This window comes from Poecilia formosa, unplaced genomic scaffold (genome assembly GCF_000485575.1).
Source record: "Poecilia formosa unplaced genomic scaffold, Poecilia_formosa-5.1.2 Scaffold16, whole genome shotgun sequence".
NCBI classification, from domain to species: domain Eukaryota; kingdom Metazoa; phylum Chordata; class Actinopteri; order Cyprinodontiformes; family Poeciliidae; genus Poecilia; species Poecilia formosa.
The window spans coordinates 4,368,598-4,384,703 of record NW_006799955.1 but is presented as its reverse complement, the minus strand read 5'-3'; the positions used below and the strand labels follow the sequence as shown (position 1 = coordinate 4,384,703).

At 39.1% G+C, this 16,106-nt stretch overlaps 1 protein-coding gene across 3 annotated transcripts in view; it reads left to right on the top strand.

The window, feature by feature from the left end:
- tanc1b (tetratricopeptide repeat, ankyrin repeat and coiled-coil containing 1b) overlaps positions 1-16,106 on the top strand; it is a 100,532-nt gene that overhangs the window by 57,308 nt on the left and 27,118 nt on the right. For all 3 annotated transcript variants that reach the window (XM_007546608.2, XM_016668715.1, XM_016668716.1), the window contains 4 exons: positions 234-423; positions 5,457-5,798; positions 12,938-13,060; positions 15,663-15,944. In XM_007546608.2, coding sequence (XP_007546670.1) covers positions 234-423; positions 5,457-5,798; positions 12,938-13,060; positions 15,663-15,944 — 937 coding nt within the window. The remainder of the gene's footprint in view (positions 1-233; positions 424-5,456; positions 5,799-12,937; positions 13,061-15,662; positions 15,945-16,106) is intronic.

Genomic DNA, 16,106 nt, shown 5'->3' with positions numbered 1-16,106 from the left:
AACAGATTGTGAAGTTAGATCAAATCTGCCCCTTTTTTCTGTTTGCTTTCTTTTTTTGAATGCTGCATTTTACCTCCAGGATAAAACTCAAAAATATTGCTTGCTTTACAAAATATGTGATTCCTTGTCCTGGTGATAAGCTTACCTGAGCTTTCATTGATTTTTGCTTAATCTCAGAACACCTTCTTGTTGTATCCAAGCCCTTTTCTTCTGGTCTCTCTCTCTCTCCTCAGTGCACTCTGACCAGCCAGGGAATTAGCCCCTGCTCCACCCTGACCAGCAGCACGGCATCTCCCAGCACCGACAGCCCATGCTCCACTCTCAACAGCACGACAAGTCGTCCCCCACTCAGTCGTTCCAGCCCCTGTGGGACCATCACCAGCCCCAGCTCCACTCTGGAGAGCAAGGACAGCGGGATCATAGGTACGGTACAGCGCCTCTCCATCCGTTGACGGCAAGCTTTTAGAGTTCAGGGGAAAACGGTGAGAATGGATAAATCTCTCTTAGCAGGGATGTTTTGGTTGGGATTTTTAAAATTACTGATTGCGACTAAGTCTTTTCAGTTAGTATTACCAATGTTGGTCGTCTTTGTTAAACGCCAGAATAATGAGCAGGAGACTTTTTAAGAGATTAAAAGTATCCTTTAAATCCAGCAGCTTTCATTCATTTGTTCAGCATTTGGTAGAATTAGATTTTTTTAACTTGGATCTAATCTTTTAGGTATCTTTTGCACAATCTTCCCAGAATAGTTTGCTTTGATTTTGTTCCATTCCTCCTGACAGAGCTGGTAACCAAGTCAGGTTTTTGTAGGCCTCCTTCTTGGCACACACCTCGTCAACTTTGCCTACAGGTTTTCTAAAGAACCGAGATAAAGTTTTTGTGATGGTAATGCAAAAAACATTGAATCTATTGTCCTTAAGCCTCATGGCAACCAGAGTGTGTTTGGTCAGTGTCCATTTGGAAATCCCAAGCATCAACTCCCCTGCTGAGGTCTTGAGATCTTGCTTCAATTTCCACATGATATTCTATGTGGTGCCATCCATTTTGTCAATGGAAATGGTCCATCCTACTGCAAAATGACCCCTCATCATGATACCACCTCCCGATTGTTCATAATTTAGATGGAGTATTTAGACTTTTAACCTTCCCTCTTTCTCCTCCAGAAGTAACAGTGACAGTTATGGGAAATCTTTGTTGTTTTATCCCAACTGACAACAGAAGTTGTGAATTTCATTTTCCCTTAAGTGCATTTGTAATAGGTAATTTGGCTCTTTTTTTAATTTATTTTACTTTTGGAGTAATAGCTTCTTCCTCTCTATGTAATCTTCCAATCCAAGTCAATTCTGGACTGTCTTCACTGTAAATAATGACACTTTTTCACCAGCTGCATCCAGCATCTTCACAATATTTTTTTCTGGGGCTGACTTGCACATTTTACCCCAAATAAATTAGTTTTTGGACCAAAGACCCCACCGTTTTTTTCTGCTTAAAGCTAAACGCAGGCCAAAGTAGGCTTTAAATGACCTTTGCTCAAATAGTCGGTGATATGTAATACATTATCTTGTCTGTATAAATTAACAGCGCAGCTTAGAAAAATGACCAGAATCTTTGCAGCCTCAGAACTACCCCCTTCAGTTCATCAGTGGTAAAATCTCCAGTTGAATTTAGAAAAACTCTGAAAAAGCCAAAGCATGTAATAACTTGTAAACACTCTTAAACTTTTTGTCACCTATCTCCCTAAAGTCTCAGAAAGTAAAGAGTTTCACATAAGGACCCTTTACGTTAAAATTGATTCCCTGTGTGTCGTTTTTGCTGCCGAACAAAGGAACGTACCTGTGCGATGTCAGTCACCTGTCGCTCTGCCAAGCTTGTTAATACTGAGCAGCATTTGTGTGACATGTTATTCATCCTGAGTGTCAGTCAGCTGGTTTGTAGGAAGCTGCTTCAGCAGGAGGGAGCGTCGTCCTGACAGTTGTAGCAGTTTGACGTTGTGCTGGATCTCTTGTAATAGTCCTATAAGACATCGAGGGATTTATGCAAGCTGACAGGAAGATGGCATAGTCTGTTGATGCATTAATTCGTCTACACTCTCACATGGCCACACAGATGTTAGGGTCTGAAAATGGGCGTCGCATGTATTTAAGGATGATTGAGTAACAAATTGTAATTGGACCTTTGGCTCTGTACCATAAAGTTTTCATTTTTACTGCAGTCTGTCTTTTTTTTAAGTATTCTACAGTTCACACAGGTGAAGCAAAATGCATTCTAATGCTAACAACAATTACACCACGGCGCTTTGAAACTGACTCACTTGATACGTTTGCAGCAGAAACCAATATGTGCCAAAGCCATTCATAACGCAACATTTGGATTTCTAATTCTGCAGCGTTTCTATAACTGATTGCCATGAGTCCGTCATTCTGCCTCCCCTAAAGTAATATTATTGCTCAGCGCTGAATAATTTATGAAGGCCGTGATATACTATCTTCCTGCCAGAGGTGCCGATGCAAATCATGATTAAACATTTGCTGGAATTCTGCAAAATGATGATGGTCTAAATAGTGTGCACCTTAACAAGAGGCTCCTCAATGTTCAGAATGCATTCAATTTGAAATCCTCACATCATGCAATTTGTAAAATGTATTCATTACAGAAATGTAAAACCGAGGGAATAACCTGATGTTTTAGTAGTTTGAATGAATCTGAGTTGATTTTGTATAATTCTTTAATGGTTAATCTACAGTGAATTAAGTATTAATTCTTATAAATCAAACTATTCATCAAGTAAAAAAGCAGAACAAAAATAAGCCCAAATGTGACGCTTTTAGACTAAGTTATTTCCAATCTTGGTGAAGTGATGCTTCAACATCTATGAACACATCTTACATCTTTGAGTTTTTAACGACAATGCTTTCTTCGTGTCCCGCGTGAGGTTTGTGTTTGGATCTTTTCTCGACTTTGTGGAGTCCAATTACTCTTTTGTTCTCCACTTGTCTAAATTTGTCATTTTTGAAACCCAGACAGCACAGACTGTCATCATTGGTGGTAGGGACAAAATTGAGTTATAGTTGTAATTTGGGGCCAAATGAATAAATAGAGGGTTTTTAATTCTGCCCTCATTAAATCTTCAGCAGTTAAAATACAAATAACATCCCTGGGTTCAGCCCACATTTCCGGTTTCTAACAACGTCTATGACCCCACACTGTTCTGGGCAGACAGAGGAAAAGACTGCAGCTGTTAGGTGAACAACCGTTCATGACAAGGCACCGAAATACAGAAATATTAGAGATAATTTATACTTTAAGGAGCTGTGAAATACACGAAGATTAAGGACGAGATTAAATGGTTCTTCCTCGCTCATCTTAGCTGCATTAGCAACACCTAACGTTGTTAGAGGAGCAACAAGTAATGACTGTTCCCTCATAGGCATCAAGCTGAATTAAAATTCAGGGTTTTACTAATTTGTGTGCAAATAGAGGGGGTTGGGAAATGATCAGAACCACTGGGCTGAGACATCTCTCTCCCCTACCTTGATAAAGTAGTTCCAACGAAAAGAACAAAGCTGTGCTGCACGTCAGATTCCTGTCTGTGATTAATATTCCCTGTTCTTTGAAGTTTCACCCTGACTGGTTTGAAAAGCACAATAATTTGACTTTGTACTGAATTGAATTCCTTTATTTAGCAACATAGACTGGATAAAAAGGGACATGGGACCCTGAAGTTATTACTGAAAATGGCTTTTTAAATGACGTAAAAGAAAAGTCTGTTTAGATGTGAATAATTAACCATTTATTAGTTTAGGATGGCAAGTAATCCAGAGCAGGGTGAGATGTTATTGTACATACGAATGATTTCGATTGACACATGTCCTTGCTTTACCAATAATGACGCAGAGCTATAGCATTATGAAATTTTGACAAGTAGCTGGGCAATCCCATTTTCACAGACTGTGGAAATGGCACTATGTGCCTGGAAAATGCATAACACTGCTCCTTTAACACTTTAATTTCAAGAACATGTTGGAGCGCCCTCCAAAAAAAAAAAAAACAACAAAAAAAAACTTTGCTCTTCCTGGTTAAACAGTTGCAGTCCATTTATGTTGAAAGCTGTGGAGATGTCACACTGTAAAACGTGATTTTGCTATTGTAAAATATAGACAAAATTGTGTCGACTATTATAATGTTTGGATCTTATAGCTGCAAAAATGTGGGTAACATTATTTAAACGTTTAGTAACTGTCAGGCTTCCAAAAGATGGTCCATGTTTCTGAAGCTAGTGGTTTCCACAGCAGACAGAAGTTTGAAAGCTCAAAGGGATAAAACAAATATTTCACTCTATGTTCAGCCTTTCTATTATCTGGTAAAAGTCTTGCTTTATTGTGGAGAAATGACAGTTTCCATTTCAATAACTGTTTACATATGTGCCAGCCATCATTGGGTGAGAAGTAATGCACACCCTAGATAGACTGGCAGTCAGTCACAACAACGCAGACATACAAGACAAACCGCCATGCACGTGCATACTCATACTTGGGGAAAATTTAGAGAAGCACACGCATTCACAGAGCAGTGCAAGCAAACTATGTAACTGGACAACAGAATTCAAATCCAAGAACTTCTTCCAGCAAGACAAGACTGCTACCAACTGTGCCACAGCACAGCCCTTCTCTTAATTTGTGAAAAACTCAAGAAAAAACAAAATGAGATTTCTTTCCTCAGTAGCTCCACCTAAACCAAAGATTGCTGTTGCTGCTGAACTGATAGTGTAAATGTATTATACATTCTCTAAACAAAGCTGATATCTGATTTTTTTCACCTTCTGAACGGCCAATCACCCATCATGAGCAATCAAGACGATCATGCAGTTCTAGTCGCCAACTGATTTCTCCGTCCATGTTTGTTTTTTGTTTTTACCTTCTGTGCGCCTCTCTCCTCTCAGAGAACATGTTTGTGTTTGATGGTTTTCTTATAGGATTGGAGGATTTGTTCTCACCTAAACAGAACTCCAGTCTAAACTTGAATGTTTTTAGACCTGCGTCTTCTTTCTCCCTGAATGTTTGGGTGTGGATTTCTTTTTTTGTTTGTGCTGTATCTAATTACTGTTTTCACCGTATAAAGCTGAATGAATAGTCTCATTTAAAGCAAGACCTCTGAGCCAAATCCTTAAACTAATTTAACAAATCCAAGCTGCCATGTCTCCTACTTTTTAAAAAATTTTTATTAGTGCACAGAGACGGTCGCTGTCGATTGAAAATGAGTTTCAGAGCAGCGTTGATAAGAGCAATGAGCAGCAGCAATGAGTTATTCAAAGTTCCATTACAGCTCAGTGTCTCAGTGAAGATTAAGACTGATAAATGTTCATATCACACAAAGAACACTGCTCTAATTTATCTCGCCTCTTTCCCTCCTATTATCCCTCCTCATTGGCTCAAATTCTGTTTTCTGTCTCCATTTAGCCACCATCACTAGTTCCTCAGAGAATGACGACCGCAGCGGCTCCAGCCTCGAGTGGAGTAAAGATGGCAGCCTAAGGAGCACCGGGTGCCATGGCTTGGCGCAGAGCGTGCGGGCTGACACGTGCTCTCCCGTGGTGGAAGAAGAGTCCAGTAGTGCCACGGCAACACCAGCTGACACCCCGTCGAGGACAGACCCGCAGCAGCAGCAGCCGCCGCCGCCCCACACACCAGCCGGAGCACAGGGGCCACCACGACCACTAGGTCACACATCCGACGGGCCTAATCCGTATCCACCGCAGGCATCATCCTCCCTCATAATGCCGAGGCCAAACTCTGTCGCTGGTAAGGACGTTCTCTGTTCTTGGAAAATGTTACAAATAAGCTATCTGTGTGAATGTGCTACTGTAGCCGTCTTGGTGAAAAGCTTGGTCAGTCAAGTTCTTTTGACTCTGATAAAAGAGAGCTCTGCCTGGGGGCTGGCAAGTGAAATGTCATTTTAGTCCAAGCAGGTGAGCGATACAAATGGCCAGGAGCAGGAAGCGATATAAAAGAAATCAGTACAGGTTTTGCTTTTCACAGCTGGGCGTCAGGGCAGAAGTTTGGGATTAGGCAGCTGCTGTGTGTTGTGCCTCGGCCACTGGCTGCTATGTCAGCTCCAAGCACAACCTGCTGTCTGGTTGATCTGTTCTGCATTCCTTCCCTTAAAGCTCCCTGTTGTGGTTTGGCTCACGATATTCACACAGCTGTCACAGTTGTTGATATTCCCCAGTACCCTCTTTTCTCCACTCATGTCTCCCCCTTCTTTCCTACTCCCTGGTCTCACCCTTCCACCTCGCTTCTGTTTTTGTTGTGACTGCTTTTGACATTGACCCTGTTGTTAAACTGGCCTTCATGAGCTATTAATTTCTACTCTATTTTGGACCAAGATTTTATTAGATCACAGTCGGTGTTTAGTTTCTCCTGTATAATATACTGTCAATGATGTAGTAGTTCATAGCTCTGTATGCAAGTACAGCGGTTTTGAGCCACAACCACAAAAATTGTTGCCCGGTTTTTAAAATGTTTTACAGATAAATGTTTGAAAAATGGGCCATTTGTTTTGTAATGACTTACTCTTAAAGCCCTAAAAATAAAATAGGTGTGAACAAATGTTGTTTGAAATCCACCTATTTGTACTTTAATCAAAGTGGAATGGTTGAACATTTCAGTGTGTAGCTGTCCAAACCTGGGAGAGTCATTCCTGATTACATCAGTATATGCAGTGAAAGGTGTTCCTGAAATATCGACGGAAGAGGCTCAGAATTACACAATGTCACATTTCTCATATTTTTTATTAATAAAACAACTATGCAGTACTTTATGTTGGTCTGTCACATACATTCGTGATAGAACACATTAAGGTTTGCAACTGTAACATTACAAATTGTGACAAAGTAAGGGACAGTATGCACAGTTGGATTTTGTTTTTCCGGACCTAAAACGTCTGCAAGCTTAGGGTCGGGTTTATAGATGCTTGAACTGACAACATAAACACTAAGGTCATGACTTCAGCATTTGTTTGACAGACGGGAGTATGTGTTGTGTACAGAGGCTGAAACATTTCTTCGGCAAGAGGTATATTGCATACAAAGTGAGGTTACACAGGGACAAAGAACAAAATCATCTGGTGTACAGTATTGCCACTGAAATATGCCACCTTCCACTCTGGAAGCAGGTAACTGAACTGAAATTGCTCGAGCGGACACGTTTTCAACTGTAAAAATAAAAAAATAAGTCGCATGTCTGAAGCCGTAACAACAAAAAGCCCTTTGTGTCCACTGACTGCTAATTGTTTTCCTTAACCTTTTTAACTGGATTGCATCTTTCTTATCCATTATGTTTTGTACCATAAAGCTTAAGAGGCCAGACGCACTGTGGCCCATAAAGCTAGCAGACCAGGAAATATTTGGCAGTATACATGTGCTTGTTTTATGGGTTGATGTCATAGTTATGCAGCATTGCCCTCTTGGGGCCCTTGACAGTTCACACCTTAGATTTTACGCTGTGTGACAAAACCATGGGAGAGGACATCAAGGACGCGGTAAGACAACTTCATTTATGGCTGCGACTGGGCTGCGTAGGTGCCCCGGCGAGGCACGGATGCCTCTCCTGAAGAAAATTATATTTGGAGAAGAAATGGTGATGAGCTCATTTTAATAAAAGCTGCTCCCGTTTCTGATGCATTGACTCAGAATCGCAGTGATTAACGTTTTACTCTGTCTAAACTTTGACCGAATACCATTAAAGGAAAATATGATACAGGGGTAAAAACAATGTGATATTAAGCCTAGGAGACCTGGTGTAAAGCTGACAATCATCCACTTTAAGGATTAAGGATTATTGTGTGTGATCTTAGACAAGTGAAAACAGTGTTTCTACCTCAACCTTTGCTGGTTTAAAGGGGAGGGGTAGTGCTGTGTTCACAGAAATAGAGAAAACTTTAATCACAACATCCTTTTATGTTTAGTAAAAAAAAAAACTTCTAACCCCAGGAGCAGTAAAACAGAAAATTTTAGCTAACATGGCTGCAGTGCATTCCCATACTATCAATCCTCCACCTCCGTGTTTAATAATTTCTTTGACTTTGTGCTGACAGCGTGTTTATGTTGTAAAATGTGCTGCTTGACTTGCCTGTGATTTTGCCATCTTTACGTTGACATGTATCAGTTTTTAATGACCCTGTATAGCATGCTTCATTTTGTTGAAGCATCTCAGTTAAATATTTTAGAAAGCAGACCTGTTTACCAAAATCAAAGATCCATATTAGTTTTGGCCAAATAAGGAGTTCCACCGTTTTTAAGTCATGTGTTCAGCTGCTTGTGATTGTGTTGCTCAGATTTGGAGTGTGAAATAACCCCGCTATGTGGGAGATGAATGACATCACAGTGCATTTATTTAATTTAGCAGTGATTTGTTACCTTCCAGGTCCTTATGTCGTGTATTGGGCTTTTGCACGCACTCGCTGTTTATATTCTGAAGTTGTCTCTTCCTTTGGCAGCGGTCTTGCTCTGAGCTTACCTCATCAAAAAAATGATGGGGCCAAGTTTCATTTGTGTTCTTTAAAAAAAACAAAAAAAAAACATGGAGAATGAAAAGCCAGATTTTCTGACAGGTTTGTCTCTCTGCTAAGAGTCTGAAAAGGTAAAATTCAGATGCCTTCTGTTTTTCAAAGTCCTTTTGGCTCTTTTTTTTTTTTTTTGAGAATCTAATTTGTGATTCCGAAGTGTTTGCAGAGGTCAGATTGTAATTACTAATGTGTCTTGAATTTCTGCAACAGTGTGGCATAAACAAAAAAATAATAGCTTTCTGAATCAAATATACGCTGGCACCAGTCTGCTCCAGCGCAGCAGGTTGACATAGTTTCACTTCATCTTGAATGCTGGGAGCTCTTATGATTGTTGCTGTTTTTATTTGCTCTTTGTTTCCTTGTTTAAAGACGGCATATCATGGTTGTTTGTGATGTCTCCAGGGAGCCGTGGAATTCACATCCGGCCGTAGCTTTATGTAGTCACTAATCTGTTTAGTTCGCAAGTCAAACGAAAACAGATAAGCCATTCATACCCTCCGGCACATTTCGGAAAGGTCACAGAGGCATCTTCAAAAATGTCCGTTTCCAGAGCTGTTTTGATGCCTCTGTGTCACAGCAGGAGGAAAAGAAAAACTCTTTGAGGGATCAATCTTTTTTGAGTTTGCAAACCCCTCTCAGCGGCACCCGTCTGAAAGATCAGGACTTGTTAAATGCCCAGTCTTAAAATAGTAGAGTGTGGGATAAAGTCTCTCCCTCAGAGTTTGACAGACAACATCCCACTGTTTGCACTTCTATAGAAAAAAAAATCTTTTCATAAACCTCTAGTATTGTATGAAGTTTGTTTTTCTTGAATATTTTTAATAATTACATCATTCTTTTTTTTGTTGTTTTTTTTATGTTTTGCGGTATTTATTTACTCTAATCAAGGTTATTCAAAATTTATTTTGAGTACCCTCAATTCCAGCTGATTGCTAAAGACCAACAATAACTTATATTACAATTAGGCAAGTTAATAACTTATGATACCTGGAAAAAGGACACTTAATTTATATATAATGTTTAGCATGAGCTCTATCAGTTCACAAACTGTATTTCTTTTTGTTTGAACACTGAGTATAGATACAAAATACATTTGATAATTGTAGCTATCAATGTATATCAACACATATTCATAAAATACTAATAATCCTCTTGCACCAAAATTAACAGCTTTGAGCTTATGAAGCTATACAAAATTTAAAGTCTTTATTCTTGTGTATTTTTACTATTTTTCAATTTGGAAAACAGTAAAACAGTTGGAAATATATTTTCATCACTATAGAAAGTTTCTTGCTCGTAAGGCCTCGACACAAATGCTAGGACTTTCATAAAACATTATAGGCTTATGAAAATGAAAATAATGTGTGGATCAGTTCAAACTTTTCTTTTCCACTGTGGTGAGCGTTAGAAAAATTATATTTAGAGGATTAGGCTGTGATAATTATGGCAGTAATAATTAGCTGCTATTGCCTTCAGCTTTATCACAGCAGGCGTTCAGATCTCCATCTGTGTTAAAGTGAACAAATATTTTGAATTGGCCCTTGGAGAGAATGCGTAGAATTAGAGAGCAAAGCTGCGTTTTTTTTTTGTTTTTTTTTCAGAACTTAATGAGATCGTCTTGGTCACAAAATCAGAGTGGTGTCAAGGAAAGTGAATGGGTTGAGAAACCGAGAGGTGCGGTATCTTAGAGCAAAGGTGTTTCTGTCTCATTCTTTGCTCGGGCATGAGGAACATGAAACTGAAGATTTCAAAGTGCAAACCAGCTTGAGGGGGAAACGAGTCACATTTTCATCAGCCTGGCACATTTTTTACGACTTCAAAGTCATTGCAAACTCAAACTTCAAGACATCAAATGGGATTTTTTTATTTTTTTTTAAAATGAGCACACATGCATGAATGGGAAGAAATGCAGACGGTATGGAAAAGAACGGTGTTCACAGCTGAATGTGATCTTCATTTTTGGCTTGGCTTTAAAGGACTTGTAGACAAAACTGAAAGGGACTTGATAAAAAAAGAGAAATGGGGAATGTATGTGCAGCACAGAGGATATCAGACAGGGATAATGGTGTGCCAATGTTAAAACATTCTCATATCAGTAACTTCGACTAAAGTTTGTTGTTGTTCTGTTTAGAAATGTACTGATCAGGATTATCTGGACGATTTCCGGTATCCAGTTTTTGTAAAGTTTACCTGATTTTAGCAGGTTTTAATTACTATTTAAGAACTCTATAATAACTAGATCTATGAACGGCATGCATGAGAGAGAAGCGATAATAAAATGCTTTCACAAATACTTTAAAACAAAGAAAGCATTACTTGACTTTTATTTTTGACTGACGTTAGCATTGTACATCAACAGCTCTATGTTCAAAATGCAGACCTTTCTATGAGACTCCCAAAAGGTGGCTTGCGTTTCTAACATTTTGGTCTGTGCCTTCCTGTTTTCTGCCTAAAGTCTTGTGCTCTGCTGGCAGACTGAGCCTCTTTCACATTGTAGAAAATAGTTTCTTTTTAAATTGCCTTTGACTTCATTTTAAACACCTTATTGATCCTGACAAATAATTTTCTTTCCTTACTAACATCGCCCACACTCAGGAGTGTTATTGTAAAGGTCTGTTTAAGAATAGTATATTTAAAACCAATTATAAAGTATTCAGAGCCCATAGACTAAATCTCCTAGCTGACCTTTTTGTTTCATTTAATTCTCCAATTTTTCACCCTCTGCTGCTTCCTTATCAAAGGTAGTATGTAAATTCAAATTCATAAGGCACCTGGACAGAAATTACGTCTTAAACCCGTGAGTTAAAAGTACAAAGAGACGGGGAGGGTGACACTCTTTGCATTCATTTAGCAAGTGCCTACTGTTGTGGGTGCTGTGACTGACTGAGCACCAGAAAGAAGAAGACGGCCATTGTCTGCTGCCACTGGCTCTACTTGTGAGGAATAAGTGAGGAATTGCTGTTGTACCCCTGGAGAGCTCATCCTATGTGGGTGTTTTATAAACCGTTAGCCAAGCGTGTGGACCCAGGTTTCCCCCTAAGCGCCGCTGTTCAGGTATTCCCGTGCTTTGGAAGAGTCTTCCCGAATTCCTGCTGTGCTTCCTGCCGGTGCTGCTGGGTGTGAGGAGTCGTAGCAGCATAATCGAATTTGCGCACGTTTTCATCATGTAGTGGTTTACACCGACTATTTTTCTTTTTGTGTCGGTTTTGTGCGGTTGTCGTTTTATTTAATTTGCCGAAAATTGGTTTATGTCTAGAGTGGTTGTCCAGGAACAGTCTGCTGCAATAAAAGTAACTCTGGGGCCTCCTCTCATTTCAGTCGCAGTTTCAGCAGACGTGTTTTAATTAGTGGGACATTCCAGAGAGCGAGTTCGCAACTCAGTGTGGGAGAGAGTAAGTGAAGAGGGGAAGATGAGTGTTTGTGATCGTCTCTCCCATCTGAGGCAGATAAAGAAGATAACTGAGGCTTTGATTCTGCTCTTCTGCAAGGCCAAACCAGAATACAGCTCGATGATGTTGGGATTGAAAAATGAGTTGCAATTGGAGTAGAGACCTTGTTGCACTGTTACACATATTTATTATATTAACAGGGCATAGCTCATGCTTTCAACCTTCTGCTAAATTGCTGTGCAATCACACTGACTCATTTCCAGAAGTTAATCTGGAGATTTTTTGGGATCAAAATTGTCTCCTGCTGGGAGACCTCAACTCCTCCCTGCACAAAGTCAGATTGAAATTAAATAAAATCTGGAGCGAGTTTAACATCCAAGTTACAAAGTGCATTTTTTTAAGACGGTAAAAAATCAAATAAAAATCAAATATTTATTGGCTTACTAATATTTTACATTGCTTCACTTGATTGCATGTGGATAACGAATATATGCTCAGCAGATTGTTTCTAATGAGTCATTTTTGAACGTCTGAATAAACTTGCAGTATAAAAAGCTTCTTTAAGCCTTTGCAACTGGCATAGGATTGATTTATTCTTTCTGTCTGAGGAGAAACAAAGGTAGTCCATCCTCTCCCTGCAGCACAAAAGTGCTGTTTGAGGGGACAGACATCTTAGTGCTATAGCTGTCAGAGGAAATCAGACAACCAGAGCACATCTGTCTTAACTATAAGATACTGCTATCCTTTCAGCTGCAGTTTACTAGTACTGCCTCTAGGAATCGTCAAATGTCAAAGCGCACTGGCTTGCATCACCATCACTCATCTTCTGGGAGATGGAGCCTGTGTGCAACAAAATCTTCAACTACTGATTCTTCCCATCTCACATTTTTGCAGTTTTTGAAATAAAAGCAGTCCTCCTGATTTAGTGTTGTTCACCGGCTGTTTTTTTGTTTTGTTTTTTTTTGGACCCGTGTGTCTCTTCGCAGCAACCAGCTCCACCAAGCTGGAGGACCTGACCTATCTTGATGAGCAGCGTAACACGCCCCTGAGGACGTCCATTCGCCTGCCGTGGCACAACACAGGAGGGAGGCCACCGCATGACCCTAAAGGTGAATGACAGTTAATACTGCAAATAAGCTGCATGTTGAACATTGTTGCGCTTACTTGATATCCAGGTTTGGGATAGTTAAGTTTTTCCTGCCATTATCACGACCAGTTCTTGAAAACACCAAATTTCTTAGGTAGAGTTTAAGACCATACAGACGTATTTACCTGACTTTTTTTTACATTTTGTCATGTCACAACCACACATTTTAATGTACTGCATTAGAATCATCTGAGATAGACGAACACAAAGTAGTGAATATTTTCAAAATGGAAGGGAAAGTGTACGTTAACAATATTTCAAATATGAAAACGGTGTCATTCATTCTATTCAGCCCACTTGAATCAATATTTGTAGGATCACGATTCTCTTTGATTACAGATGACATCTGTCTCAATTAGCTTTGGATGTACACATGCCAACATTTTTTGCCCATTAGCTCAAACTTAGACAGATTGAATCAAGAGTATCCTCAAAGATACATTTTCAAATCTATTCATATGTCCTGTATTGAATTTGACTCTGAAATGTAACTTTTTGGTTGCAATTAGATGTAGCTTTACATAATGTTTTCCCTGGAAGTTAAACCTCTGCTTCAGCCTAAAGTCTTTTGCAGCTTTTTCTCCACGATTTCTCTGTATTTAGCTCCATGTGTCTTAACTAGTTTCTCCGTGACTGCTGAAGAAAATCATCCACATCTGTCCACTGTTGACTGCAGTGATCAGCTTTTTCCTATCTAAACAGATTTTTATGGATCTTTTTCTTCCTAGTTCACTTGGTCTATCACATTAAACCTTAATTTTTCCAAAGGTCTCGTTAGATACTTTGTACTGAAGCGCACTTTAGAAGGCAGTAGTACATTTGAATATTTTCCTGTACATCAGCAAAAATCCACAATTGAATGCCGCCTTGTTTTAAGCTGCATATAAACAGCACTTTTAAACCTAAGACCAACGTTTAGAAAGAGTCTAACCGCAGAAACGAAACAATTCTGTGTGCATCCAGGACTTGTGAAATGCAGATTGGTAGGTTTTTAGTTTATGTTTGGCATTAAGAATAGTGTATCTTGTTTTTATTTGTTCGGCTATATTTATCTTGTTTGTTGTGTGTGAAAGAGGAAGAGAGCAGTTGGTGTTACACAGCTCTGCAGAGCACCCTAGACAAACTTCAACAGGAATATTTAATGAAAACTAGAGTAACTCAAAGTTTTGGGCATTTAGATTTTCACCTCTGAGTGACAATGAAAACAGGACAGAACCACTGATTCAAGTCAATTCAGCTCAACCCATTTTTTGATCCACTTCTGATTCACAATAAATGGACAAATTTCAATTGCATTTGAGGACCTTAGTCTAATATAGAGAGATAGACACGTTAATACTAAATAAGATTCAGAAATATCCTCAAAAAGAAGTTGAAGATGAACTTAAAATGCTCAATCTTAGAGATAAGCCTGTATGTCTTGTGTAATAATTAAAAAAAGAAGAGCACAAGGAGTGGAGGAGAGGTACTTGGTGTGTATCAACTGAGGCCCTGTAGGACCTTAGGCTAATACCAGCATAACTAATGAATATTTCAGGGTCACCCAAGCAATTATAACTACAGGATTCTGTTAAAAGCAACTTTTCATGGTTATTCAGGGAAGGTTAAGAGGGTTTCTGCTTTTTGAACCCAAACTGGAAGCTGATTTAACAGAACAGATTCTAAGTTATTACTTTGAGTTTTGTAGAAATCCAGTTAAAAGTAGTAGGAGGAGAATATGTCCTGTCAAAAATGCAGAATCTCCATTTGGCACAAATAATGAATTGCTCCAAAATGTTTTACTTTATTTTTATATCTCTTTTAAATTGTAGCTTTTTTTTTTGCTCTAGAAAATGTATTGAAACCAAACATGCACCCATCAGGGATTTTGTGGCTGATTTCCAAACACCAGTTTTGCAAAGCTCTGACCTACCAGTCCCCGTTTCTAATTAAGAACTATAAAAAGCAAAAACACATTTGTTTTATTGTCTTGTAAAACTAATTCTCACAAACAGCCAAAAATCATGATGCCAGCTCAAAAGAATTATGGCGCCCCCCACTTTACAAAACAGAATATAGGTCACTAACTTCTTTCTTTTCCTTTTTTTTTTGTACATCTCAAAATGTCTACGTGTGCTGTATTACCAGATATATGTATATTTTCTTCAACCATATGTTTTTTAAATAAACTAACAATGTTTCCAAAAATGATATTTTAGAAGGAACTCTGACTGTTGACTTTTTGAAGCTTTAGCCTTAAAGAGCATTTATGTGAAAGATAAATAATTTTATATTACAACCAAGAAACTGAGCAGTTGGTGTTACACAGCAGTTAAATAGGATTTCAGTAAATTCACAGATCAGGGCCAGTAAAGTATATCAGCCAGTTCCGATATTACAAGTCCAAAATTCTTGGGCCATTTATTTTTTGTACTGGCCAAACATTTGAACACCCAAAGGAAAAAAATAAATATATTAGGACTCATTTTGTATGTAACTAGTTAATCATTCCACACTAATACTGCAAGGTTTTATTATTAACACCATGACTAATTATGATGTGTTTCCCCCCCCATTTACTTTAGGACGCTTTGCTCCCTACAAACCTTCAGACATCATGCTCAAGCCCCTGCTGTTTGAGGTTCCCAGCATCACTACAGACTCTGTGTTTGTCGGCCGAGACTGGCTGTTTCAGCAGCTTGAGGACATGCTGAAGGCCAGCGAGTCCAGTGAAAACCACGGAGTGGTGGTGGTGGGCAGCGTTGGGTATGGGAAGACGGCCATTATCTCCCGGCTGGTGGCGCTGAGCTGTCACGGAGGGCGCATGCGCCAGATTGCCTCCAACAGTCCCAGTGCCTCGCCTAAAAGTAAGCAGTTTTCCTTTGGGTAAGAGCTTGTGGGGTGTGAATGGGAAACTAGAAAACTACCTAAAATTGTGTGATGCAATGCTTTATAAAAATGTCTCTAAAACTATTTTTGGAAAAAGAAAAAAAAAGTTTTTAAATGTGTTTTATTTAAAAATGACATTG